This window comes from Camelus bactrianus, chromosome 6, assembly GCF_048773025.1.
Source record: "Camelus bactrianus isolate YW-2024 breed Bactrian camel chromosome 6, ASM4877302v1, whole genome shotgun sequence".
Taxonomy (NCBI): Eukaryota; Metazoa; Chordata; class Mammalia; order Artiodactyla; family Camelidae; genus Camelus; species Camelus bactrianus.
The window spans coordinates 77,946,779-77,958,749 of record NC_133544.1 but is presented as its reverse complement, the minus strand read 5'-3'; the positions used below and the strand labels follow the sequence as shown (position 1 = coordinate 77,958,749).

Here is an 11,971-nt window from a genome sequence, read left to right as displayed (position 1 = left end):
GGCGTCTCACCTCCACCTGCAAACCGGGGGAGGGTTTAGGGCCTCCTGCAATTATTCCCTGTGACTTACTGAATTTTTCTCAGCAGTTTTGGTGGCAAGCTGACCTTTACTAGCTTCCATCAATCTTATCCCGTGTAAACTCTAGCTTGCTTGTATTTCTAAAAATGGTATCATATAGATGGTATCCTGCCTTAATTTCCTGCTGTGAAGAACTTCCATATTTTTATGTTCCTTTGGTCATTTCAGAGGGGATTCGAAAGACAATGGAGAAGGAAAATTAGATGCCTTTGCTCTAGTTTTATGTGTGTATGTGTGTGTGTGTGTATTTTTTTTTTTAACAGAAATCTGGTCACCCTGTCCTAAGAGTGTCTGCAGGATATACAAAGAGAAACACCATGAAAATCAGTGGTTGACTATATGGATCTGAGACTTAGGGGAGCTCTGATTTAGAAATATGAATTTGGGAGACATCAGCATGTGGTGGGAGTCAAGTTACAGGAATTGGAAAGACTACCTGAAGCAGTAGTTCCAAAATCTTGTGGATCATCAAAATACACAGATTCCTCAGTCCCTCTCCCACAGCTTCTGATTTAGCAGGTTTATGGTAGTCCTCAAGAATCTATAATCTTTTTTAAAAGCTTCCATTGAAAGAGTTCTCAAATTGAGTATTAAGGGAAGGAATTGTAAGACAATGCTCCCAGCATGGTCCTCTTTATGTAGAAACTTTTATGACTATATGTACATGGGTATACTGTAGGGATGGTTGCAGGGTCATCAACTGAGTAAGTGATAAAGATGCTGAAAAGTCATCGTGAGGAAAGGGGAAGAATGCTGATGAGAAACATGCACAAACTGAGGGGACAGAGAAAGATGGACATTAATGAGCAGGACTGTGCAACTTCTTGTTCAGAAACCTGAGTGTAGACATGGAGGTGGTAGGAGATTGGGTTAATAGAGTTGGGTAAATCAAAGGACAAGGACAGGACACTGAGGGCTAAAAAATCTGCTGATATCTGACCATAGTCCCATCCTTTCAATTTTCTGCTACCCTAACCTATTCCCAATACAGCTGCTCTTGACCTCAAGATTACTAGTCCCCTACTGCCACCTGTCCCTTTTTTTGTCAGTCCATGTTCTCCCCCTTTGTTAACCTGGAACCCAGGGGACATCCCTTTGGTCATTCTCTTGCCAATAGCCCTCAAAAAATTAAATAACTAGTTTAAGTTAACACCACTAATAGATGGTGAGTCAGATTTGAACTCAGTCCAGTCTGAGTTTTTCCCCCCACTACTTCATATGACCTCTGCAGTTAGCATGGTGGTGCCCCACCCAGACCACGTTTAATGAAGGGCTTATCTGCGCAGCACTTGGGAGTGCCGTCAGCAGACAGGCTGTCAGGCCCTTCAGGATGCCTCAGCTGCAAAGAGTTGCCTTGTCCAAGTTCATACCCTTCCCCAGGCAGCCCACAGCCCATGATTGATCTACGTGGGAGTGTAATGGCCTGGCCCCCTCAGCCCTGCACAGGACTGCTCTGAGGGGACATTCTGTCTCCCACAGAGTGCCTGTTGGGGTCACTGAGGCTGTCCTTGGGCCTGTATCACAGCTTACCTTTCCTTCACCTTTCCCGCTTTCACCCCTCCCTTCCACAGGTGTTGATCCCAAGGCCACTCCTTACTAAACATGCTCTATGCTAAACTCTGAATCTGTTTCAACCCAACATGCAGCAGCCTCTCCAAGAAACGAGAGCCAGCATTTCCTGTTACAGAAGTTATGTTACCGTTCACCTTTTCCAGGGGCCCACTCAAGTGTTTCAGAGAAGTGTCTGGCGCAGATGAGGCTGGGTGCTCCTGGCCCTGGTCACCAGGATGGCACCTAGCCATTTGGATTTCAGGTGCATAGGGCTCAAGAGAGAGGGTTAGATGCGGCCTGAGTTAAGTCCAGCGGTGTTGGATTTGGGATAGGGATATCCTGCTGCTTAAACTTTGATGCTTCCCTTTTCCCTCCCTAGTTGTTCTTCTGAGGCCAAAGTCTGGCTCGAAAGTCCTAATCTTGAATCCCAGCTTTAAACAACCAGCAGATGAGGCAACTGATTGAGGTTTTCAGCTCACATCTGATACAACATTGCGCTGTGATTTTAGCGACTGAAAGGTAAAAACATGACCTAGGCCAGAGCAAACGAATTTGAGTGCCTTTATTTCAGGTTGATTTTTTCCCCCTTATATTTTATCAGTTAGAATAAACAGTCATATTATGTCAGGAAAAAATAATCAAGCCATTCATCAGAAAAAAATTTGAGTTTTTTTTTTAATGTGATTAAGTATTATAGGAATACTAACAAATTTAAAAAAATCAATACTTGTATATATATCCCAAATTTGCAAGCATCTCCACTTCATACTTTAATTATTCTTTTAAACCTAAACAATCACTATATAAAGTAACTAAGAATATGATTCTGGATATATTTCTTTATAACATTTTGAAAATGTGTGGTACTTGGCTTTCAATTAAACATCTATGAAGATTTCATCTGTGCTAACCACTTACTTAGAAAAAAATAATGCAAAGTAATACCATGCTGGAAATTTCCAAATATTTAGCAAGGAAAGCAATTAAAATTTATGTATTAAGAATGGGATATATTGCATCTAATTGGAATATATGTTGCCTCCTAATCCAGCTAATGCATTTTGCAGTCAGATCCAGGTTGAAGCTGTATGTTATCAATGATCGCTCAGATCGCTCTAAGTGTATAATCTGTGTTACATTAAATAACCCTATTTAGGTAACCGCTTTAAACATGGTGTAGAATCAAGTACTTCTTAAAGTTTTCAGTTACTGATTTTCAAATCTTCTTTATAGGTGTAAGCTTCTCAGGAGGCCACGCATAATCACGTTTCCTGCCCAGTTGGTTTTTTCCTTTGATAACCACCCACAGTTACTATACCAGACTGTCAGTAAGCATTTAATGAGAAACTGCTGTGGGGCTGAGGCCTCTCCCAGGGCCTAGAAGCAAACAAAAGATTAGATGTGCCTGGGAAAGCTTACAATAGGTTGGTGGTTTTCACCAGCATAAGCCACCATGGGTTTGCTTAATTTTCTTATTTACCAACAGCAATAACAAAGATGTTTTTCCAGGGATAGCGTTGGCTTTGACACCCCCTTAAGCTGATAGGGAAGAAAAAAAAAGCTCCCACTAACTAACAATAAAAAGAAAATGACCAAGTTTACTGGGAATCCTGCAGGATAGTCTCTAGAGAGACTCTTGCATATCCACAGATCAGATTTATAACATAAAGTACTGAAACATGTTTCTAATTATTCATACATTGCATTAAAATGTGTGCCAATCCTTTGTCTTTTAAGAGTAAAATGTCAGGACATTTTTGTGATTTCCTCTAACTAGTAAGACGGGAGGGAGGTTCTTCGTGAGGATTTCCAGCCAAGCCATGTACAGCCAATCTGATATAGATCCTTTTCTTGCCACTGGAAGGCTCCTGACAGCATGGAGGAAAAATAAAGAACAAAAGTGACAATTATTGCCAGCAGTAACATCGCTCGTTATCCGAGCTGTGTAATAACCAGTGAGTGGCCTGACCCTTTTACCCCTCCCCCACAAAATGAAAGCATGGAAATTATTTTAAGTATTGGTATTAAACTGATTGTTTCTCAGATAATACACTGTCTATAAACCAGAAAAATAGGCCACGGCATTGTAGGCTGGAGACAAAGCATAAATATAAATTTTCACTCCTCTTAAAATAGAAAATTTGATCAACCAATACCTTTCCCCTTTTGGGAAAAATGAGTTTTCCTAATAGTTTAAATCTCTTCTGTTTGGGAGAGCTATTTGAATCCTACCACCCCACTCAGGAGACAGGCCTATGTCTTAGATGGAGAGTCCTCTAGTGTAGATCTTGCCTGAAGACGTACTTGCCTCTGCACGTAGGAGTCCGTTCATGAGATACAAATGTGAAATTGCTGGCTTTCATGTTTAGCAATCAATCTTTAGGTAAACATATTTTCAGCAGGTATTCCCCTAACATTTGTAGGGTGGAGGGCAAAGAGTGGAAATGGAAAATAGCCCTCAGTGTCCTGTCCTTTTTCTGGCACCCTGGCCTCCCCCCACATGGCACGGAGTCTTGTGGACATGCTGCGGACTCCACGCCTCAGGAGCAGCTATCCAGGAAGGTGCCTGTGAACCCTGGTGGCAGACTTAGGGCTCATTTGGCAGGGAATTCCAGGGTCAGTTTCCAGGAGTGTGCTCTAGAGGGGGAACCAGGGTTCTGGAGGCGCACGTGCTTGCCCCTGGCCCTGTGGGTGGGGCACACGTGGCAGAAAATCCAAAAGGAGCCCTCGAAAGCCCGTGGGCCCCAGGTGTCAGGGCTTCAGTGTGGGATTTATTTTCCCTTGCAGTCTAAAATCTCACGTGTTCCAAATTTAACTTTCCACCTCAACAGTTGTGAGTCCTTAAACTGATTAACCCATGTGCCTAACATTTCTCTGTGGCAGTCTTAAATGTCTGCCATGACACTTACAGGACTATGAGATTCGCAGCTCTCGAGTGCTCCTGTAGAAGTTCGTTCAGTCGAACTTGGCGGTAACTCTGTGGACAACATTCAGATTTTGTTGAGGGCAGTTCTCTCAGAATTCTGAATGAGAATTTATCTTCTTACCTCAAATTATGGACAAGTAGAAAAACCTCACCTTTCAAAAACAATTATTATTTCATTCAGATTTGGAAACACAGTGTTTTAAGAATTCAAGGGAAATTTTAGAAATGGAAAGAATAAGACCAGACTGTCATTGTGCTATAGTGGCAAATTAAATTCTAGAAGAAAAACAAACAAACAAAAAAGAAAAAGCCTGCAAACAACATGGATAACAGTAAAAAGAAGATGAGAATGGCTGGTGCTAAGGAACAGATTTGCAGTTAAAGAAAACTAATCTAATCTTGATACTAATTTGATAACCTGAGAACATAGATTATATCCTGGTCTACCTTTCTTTAAGCTCTTTGAGTATTTTCCCGCCCAGGGGACTGGTTTCAATGAAAAAGTCACCAAAAGATTCACTTGGAAAAATAACTACACGAACTATTTTGCAGTGATGAGAGTAATACTTACTACCTTTCACTAGTTCAGAAACCAAGGGTTAGACATGTGATTTGCTCAATTATATGAAAAGTTTTTGTTAGAACTGGGCAGTTTATCACACACAGAGTTTATGATTCTTAGCTCAGTATTTTTTCCACTAAGTTTGAGAGGCTTTTAGTATCTTTTGCTCTAATTTGTTCCAACTTCAGCTTCTAATTTAGTTTATTTAAATTTTGTAGTTTAGAGGTTCTTTTGTGGTGCTTTTCCCTGAATGTCCAATCCAATTCAGTTGTTAATTATTCTGCTTTTTCTTATGTCCCTGCCCTGTCCACCCTCCTCACTATTACAACTTCATTCAGCTCAGGCCGGATGCAGGTTAACTGCCATTTCATTGGATTCTCCTAGAAAAGCTCACCATTTTACTTCCATCCTACAAGATGTGCAATATCCAACTTTCCTGTTCATTGTTCCAATTACATATTTTCTCAGATCCCTACATTAGTTTTTATAGCTATCTTTATCAGGTTAAAATTCTTTGTGACTGTGTCAAATTGTGAGCCAATCTATATCTACTTTGCATACGTATTGACTTAAATTATTTTAGATGGATGGGTCTGTTTCCTGTTCTATAAAATTAAATTGGAAAGAAGACTCCATAATATGTATCAATAGCCTGCTTTTTTAACTTAAAAAATTGATTTTATATTAAAAAATGAAAACAGTTTTCTAAATTCTCATATTCAATAATATGATTAGAAAAGTACTTGAAATATGCAGAAACCCTGGCTCTTGAATAATGAAATTCTGTGTGATACATTACTTCTTGATCTTTAAATCAACCACTGTTTTCTTTTTCAGCCAGTTAGATAGCAAAGTAAAAATTAAGGAAGACAAGTCCCTACCTTTTCCTTGACTGCTTCCAGCTCTGCATCTGTAATTTTCCACGGAGTTTCTCTCTTTAGTTTCTCAGCAGTTGTTAAATCTTTGCAGCTTTCATGGAGACGATATGGTTCAATCATCTCTTCAAAGACTTTCCAACTGAAATTGGAATTATAAAAGAGGCCTCACAGTGGGAAACTAACTCATTATTTCACAGATACTCCAGGTATGACTAGCTCTGCTGGCTGCAGAATCAGAGCTGAATGTCATGCAAATCTTTTAAGAATTATCTTTGCAGGGGATTTTCTGTGAGTAATACCAGGGCTACAGTAGTGCCTCCCTACCCAAGGAAAGGCCTTAACGTATGTGCGGTCCTGTTAGCCTACTAGTAGATAAACACACAGACACATAGGTAGTAATTATTCTACAAATACATTTTCTACACAGTGTAGTCAAAGACACAGTTGTAATGTAGACACTTCAGTCCATAAATGAGTTTCCATCTGCTTACTTTACAGATTCTATGGGAGACATTCATGAATTAATGCAGGAGATGAACTAGCATCCTTGAGAGTCAGATAGGATTGCCCTCCTCATCTTTAGTCCACATGGCAACTCCCACTCGTGGCAGGAGCTGTGGGCAGGTCGGAGGACAGGAAGGGATCCTGCAAGTTTAATCATTACAGAACAGTTTGAATGTTTGCTGCAAATACTGCGGCCTTTGTCCTTCTGGAGTCTGATGTTGCTGCCTGAGATTTTTAAACGGCTATTGTTCAGGTGCATGTTAGAGGAAAGAACAAAAAATCAATGGTATTTTAAAATCTGAGGCCATTTTAGAGCAATTAAGAAGAAATCATTGAATAGAAAAGTAGGAGCACTATTTTTTAAAATACTGCAGAACATTTAAAAAATTGCTGAAAAACCTCACTCATGTCTTTCATAAGACTCTCCCAAGATTTATTTTTTAAATGATAGCACAAAACAAAGCTTATAATTTATGGGAGTTATTGTCTTCACTATGTTACTATAAGATGACCTCAAATATAAATAATTTTCTTTGGTTTTACATAATGTAGCTTACTGATAACTTAGTAGCTTTGGGATGAACCATAATTAGAATCAAAGTGCCATTAGGTTAAGAAATTAAAATATGAAACGATGAGTTCAATGATCTCATCAGTTGGCCTGATTTAGGATTTGCAGATCAAATTAGGGAGATTACAAAGGAGTAGGATGTCCCTAGCAGTGTCCTTTTGTTAAGGGATTGAAGAGGTACTTAATGCAGTAGATTTCTGATGCTTTGACTTATTTGGAGAGGTAGACAATGACAGGGGAGGAGTAAGACTGATCTGCCCTATTACTCTTTCAACCACACAATGCTTTTATTTGCTATTCCTCGCAGCAGTGCTATGCTTTCAGAGACGCTGGTAGTAATTAGTGCAAAGGTGCTGGCCTAGGAAAGAAGAGCCCGGGCTCTTGGTCCAGCTCCTCCATTGTCCTTGACCTGGGTAACCTTGCCTATAAAAGGGGGTGATGATGGCTGCTCAGAGCTGGCAAGAGATTATTGGTGTGAGCATCGATATGATGATTTGAGTGACAGCTCTGAAAAGTATGCAGTGCCCTGTAAAAGCAAGTTTTTACTCAACAGCCATAGGGCTGAGAGGTTAGCAATTGTCAGTTTCTCTGTTTAAGCACTGCATACACTTATTTTGATCAGGACAAGAGTTTTCTTTGCATCTCAGCCCAGGTACTTATTAGAAAGACCAGTTCAAAAAGTTTCCCAAGAAATGGAAAGTGGAGTGGAGATTGCTGGTTATCTCCCCAGCATCTATACTATGCTTCTCCATCGTAGTTTGGGTGGGAATGACTCCATCCCCAGCTTAGGCCAGTCAGCACCATTCTATTCCTTCTGCCAGAGTGATTGGCCAGCAAGGGCACATGACCCCGGCAAGCTTGACCAATAGGCACTCAGCATTCCACCAACCACAGTGAGTGGCTCAGAGGCTTAGGTTGGCGTGACCTGAATGGAGTCCACAGCCTGAGTTCAATGTCTGGGAAGAGACAGACTTCCTCTCCCACTGAACATAAATGAGCAAATATGTAGTCCTTATTGCTATGGGCAGTCATCGTGTTTTTATAAGCTAAATCAACTTTGATTGATAATTTCATAATGTAAGGCAGAACAGAGAAAATGAAAGAAATTTAGCCCTTAATTGCAAAATTAACCTTCTAGACCAAGCTTTGCCTGAAAGCCAAAATACATTCAGATTTTTCAGTTAAGTTTGAAAATAATTTCCATTATTTAAGTTACCATGAGTGAAGTTTTCTTTTACTTGTAACTGAAACATGCTAAGTGACACAGTAGGTTATAATTGGGCTATATTTGTCCATCTATTTTCTCTAAACTCTTACTGCTCATCATCTATGTTTGTCTTCAACTTCTTCATCCTAAGGCTCACCCCTGAAATGGCCATTCTCCCTTCTCCTAGCTAGGTATTCCAAAGGTAGCTCAAGATTTCTATTTTGATTCCCATTAAATCTGATTTTTCGTACAAATGTTCTTTAACTGACTATAGAATAGTCCAAGTATTACATGCCATTAAATATAAATGAGAATTAATTCAATTAAAAAAATTAACTTATATCTGCCCTGCCTTCCCCATCCTTGTTCCTCATAATAACAAAGTTTAAAACAATTTTAACTGCATAAAAATTTTCCCCTAACTTCATGTTAAGAGTCTTTCTCTCAAGTTATTGTACTTGTTGTTTTTGTGATCATGCTAGCATCTTTAAACGAAGTTATCTAGTTAATTGCTTCTAGTTTCTCTTTGATTTCTGTACAAAGATTGCTGCCGTTTTGGCCTATGACTTTTAATTCAGTCTACACAATACAAAACGAAATGTAACCACATGAGCTTTTCAGTTTCCCCTGACTCAATTATTTTCTCATTAACTTTGCTTTTGTACTCCCTTTCACCCTTGCTCCACTGTATTTATAGATAATGTTTCTATGATAGGATGTCTCCATCAGGACCTACTCATGTTTTATGGGTAGTTAAAAGATCTATTAAAGGCAACTGAAGGGCATTTAACACTACCCTCCAACATGGAAGTCACTGACAAACTATTTTCGACATTGTGTGTCCCCTAGTGACCAAGAAAGAGCAGCGATCAGGAGATAGTTGTCAGTGGTGGATGAGGGCTGCCTGGCCAAGAAGGCCCGTGGAAGAGCTGAAACTGGGGCCGTGCTGTAAGCTTGGGCCCTGGGCCTGGGGCTGCGTCAGCCCAGGGCAAGAGTTCTCCCTCTTTCTCTAGTTAAACCAGAGGAGCTGCCTTTTAAAAATTATCACATAGGTGCTAGATGTGCTACCAGTGGCCATTTGTGAGATTTACTGAACGACCATTATTTATTCTAAAATTTACCTTCAAATATTGGAAAAGCTATTGCCAGTATCAGGTATCTGACTGTCCTGTAAAGTAACATGGCATCACTTGTAGCAGAAGACTGAAGACAGGAGGGTGGCACTTCCAGCACACCTCTTCCTCGTGGCCTTTTGTCTTCACACCAGGGTACATTAACTGCCATCATTCCAGTAAGAATGAGTTGGATTTTTTTTTCCCTGCATCTTCCTCAAGACCTTGAAATATCACAGAGAAAATCTCCACAATTGTGAAAACTAATTCATTTTTTCCTGAGAAAGGGAAATAGATCTCTTCATTGCAGAATGCTGAGGATATGTAAGAAACACCAAATCAAAATGGTGTCTAAAATCAAATTTTAAAATCAGGACAGAAGCCCAAATGCCTGGGTCCTTTGTTTCGTACAATTGAGCATAGAGTTTGCTCCTTAAGAAGAGGAAACCATGGAACAAAGGTCAGGGGTGGTAAGATGAAGAGTGTCTAGGCTGTGATGGGCGCTTAGAGAAGGAAGAGGCACGGCTAGTGGAAGAGGTGCACTGGCATCCTCAGTTATAGGACAGAAGGGATGGGTATGCAGGGGGTGACCGCGGCGGCTGGGCAGAGACCAGCATGAAAGAGAAAAAAAAAAAAAAGGAAAGGAAGGAAATACGGAATTGATGGATAAAGAGGCAAAGGATATAGAAACAAATTAATCAGCAAGCACAGACAGTCCTTAGCTGCTGATAAGACAAACAACAGCAAGAAGAATTCAGCTCTGGCAAGTGACTAATCTGTGCCAAGCACTGAGCCAGAGCTTATAGAAAAATTTAAAGTCATAGGGGACATTGTGACTGTGCGCTAGAAAACAGTAAATGGTCCTGTGCTTCCAGAGCCCTGGAAGGCTCTGACCTGTTGTTGAGTGGCATATACCAGGGAATCATTGGACCCGCTGTGTATGAAAGAGAATGCACTTCCACCAGTTAGAGCCCTAAGATGAGCCCTTTCGATCACATCACTACAAATGCCAAAAGGCAACGATTTAGGAATTAAAATTCTTCAAATGAAATGTGGAAGGCTACCAGAGTTTACAGCATGACATCTCAGTTCACATCAGAATGTTAATTCCATTTACCAAGGAGAATGATAAATCTGTTCTTAATTTTTCTTAAGCATTTGTAACTATAGAAATAAAGAAATGAAAGGCATTAGTGGTCTGTATGATGCAAGGAAATACTACATAGCAGTAATCCAGGCCAGCCCTGTCGATTATAGCTTTCTCATCACCCTGAAGGAGTTTTGTAAAGCTCTCTTAAGTGACCCATAGCCTTGGAGGAATCTTGAGTACCCTCCAACGACATGAAGTTCGAGGTTGCTGTCTGGTCAGTAAGAATGAATCAATTCTGGATGACTTTCAGTTAGTTATTAAGCTCATATGGGATAACAATGAATCACAAGAAGGGAAGAGCAAGAAGGCTTGAGGAATGTGGAATTGCAACCCATCAAGAACTGCAAGGAGGAAGGAGAAGTGATGGTCAACAGAAATGAGAAGAGGTCCAAGAGGCCAGAGAGGGCTTAAGCCATACTGAGACCTTCGTGTCTCCCACTACTCTAACCCTTAGAGGCCCCATTCCACCCAAATAAAATGTATTAAACTGCATCCAGGTAAACAACTGAAAACATTTTATTATTGCTAAGTTATTGCTCTAAGTAGTTTATTTAATTTACAATCAGCTATAATTTCTTGCACCTCTGGGAACTCCTGTGAAGATGTAACCTATAAGTTGTTTTTCAAATATCATGGACTTGACCAATTTAACAATTAATGAGGTTAGAATGATGTTGTGTTTAGAACATTTGAACAATTATTTCAATTTTTTATTTTTAAATTTTGGAACCAATACATTTCCTTGCCAGGCTTCAGATAGTTTTAGAGGCCCCCTTTGGGGGTCCACATAGGTGCCCCATCCAGGATGCACCACCAGTAACTTTATATAATGAAAACTTGCCCTGGCTGCTCAGGTCAGTCATCTGAGCGTGAGCTTCCTACTACTCTTGCCACCACAGAAACCAGTAGCATGAAGGACAGTTCTAAACTGGTAACTAAACTGTGTTCCAACAATTCCTCCTCTCAGTCTCATCTTTACCTTAAAACCTTTCCCTTCCATTAAAACCTGATAGTTCTGCATCATGATTATTTGAAATGCCTTTTTATTATATCCTATCAAGAAGTCACTGTGGTAAATCCATAACATTTTTACCCTATAGTAGTCAACGCAGAAGAGAAGGAGAAAGTACCACAGATAAACAACGGAGCTTGTTAAATGTTTCATACCTTTCCTTGTTTGGCTTCACGTTGATGTCACCGATGATATGGATGTCTGCAAATTTTATCCTAAATTTGCTCAGAAGGGAAGCCATTCTGAAAATACAAGACAGAAACACTTTGTCATTGCATATTTAACTCTTTTCAATCAAAGAGTTTTGTATTTACGACATCAAAAGCAATCATGTCTTATTTCAGCTGCGCTTTCAGACAAAGGCTTTGGTTAGTGTTTGATTTTCATTATAGTACTTGATGAATACAGCTAAGTGTGGAC

General features: G+C 40.0%; 1 protein-coding gene across 3 annotated transcripts in view; it reads right to left on the bottom strand.

Annotated features, from left to right (window-relative positions):
• Nucleotides 1–2,176: 2,176 nt before the first annotated feature.
• Nucleotides 2,177–11,971, bottom strand: part of SLC12A1 (solute carrier family 12 member 1) — a 78,435-nt gene continuing 68,640 nt past the window's right edge. For all 3 annotated transcript variants that reach the window (XM_074366075.1, XM_074366074.1, XM_074366072.1), the window contains exons 24-27: nucleotides 11,707–11,793; nucleotides 5,999–6,134; nucleotides 4,539–4,606; nucleotides 2,177–3,497 (exon numbers count right to left, since the gene is read on the bottom strand). In XM_074366075.1, coding sequence (XP_074222176.1) covers nucleotides 3,362–3,497; nucleotides 4,539–4,606; nucleotides 5,999–6,134; nucleotides 11,707–11,793 — 427 coding nt within the window. In that variant the 3' untranslated portion in view covers nucleotides 2,177–3,361. The remainder of the gene's footprint in view (nucleotides 3,498–4,538; nucleotides 4,607–5,998; nucleotides 6,135–11,706; nucleotides 11,794–11,971) is intronic.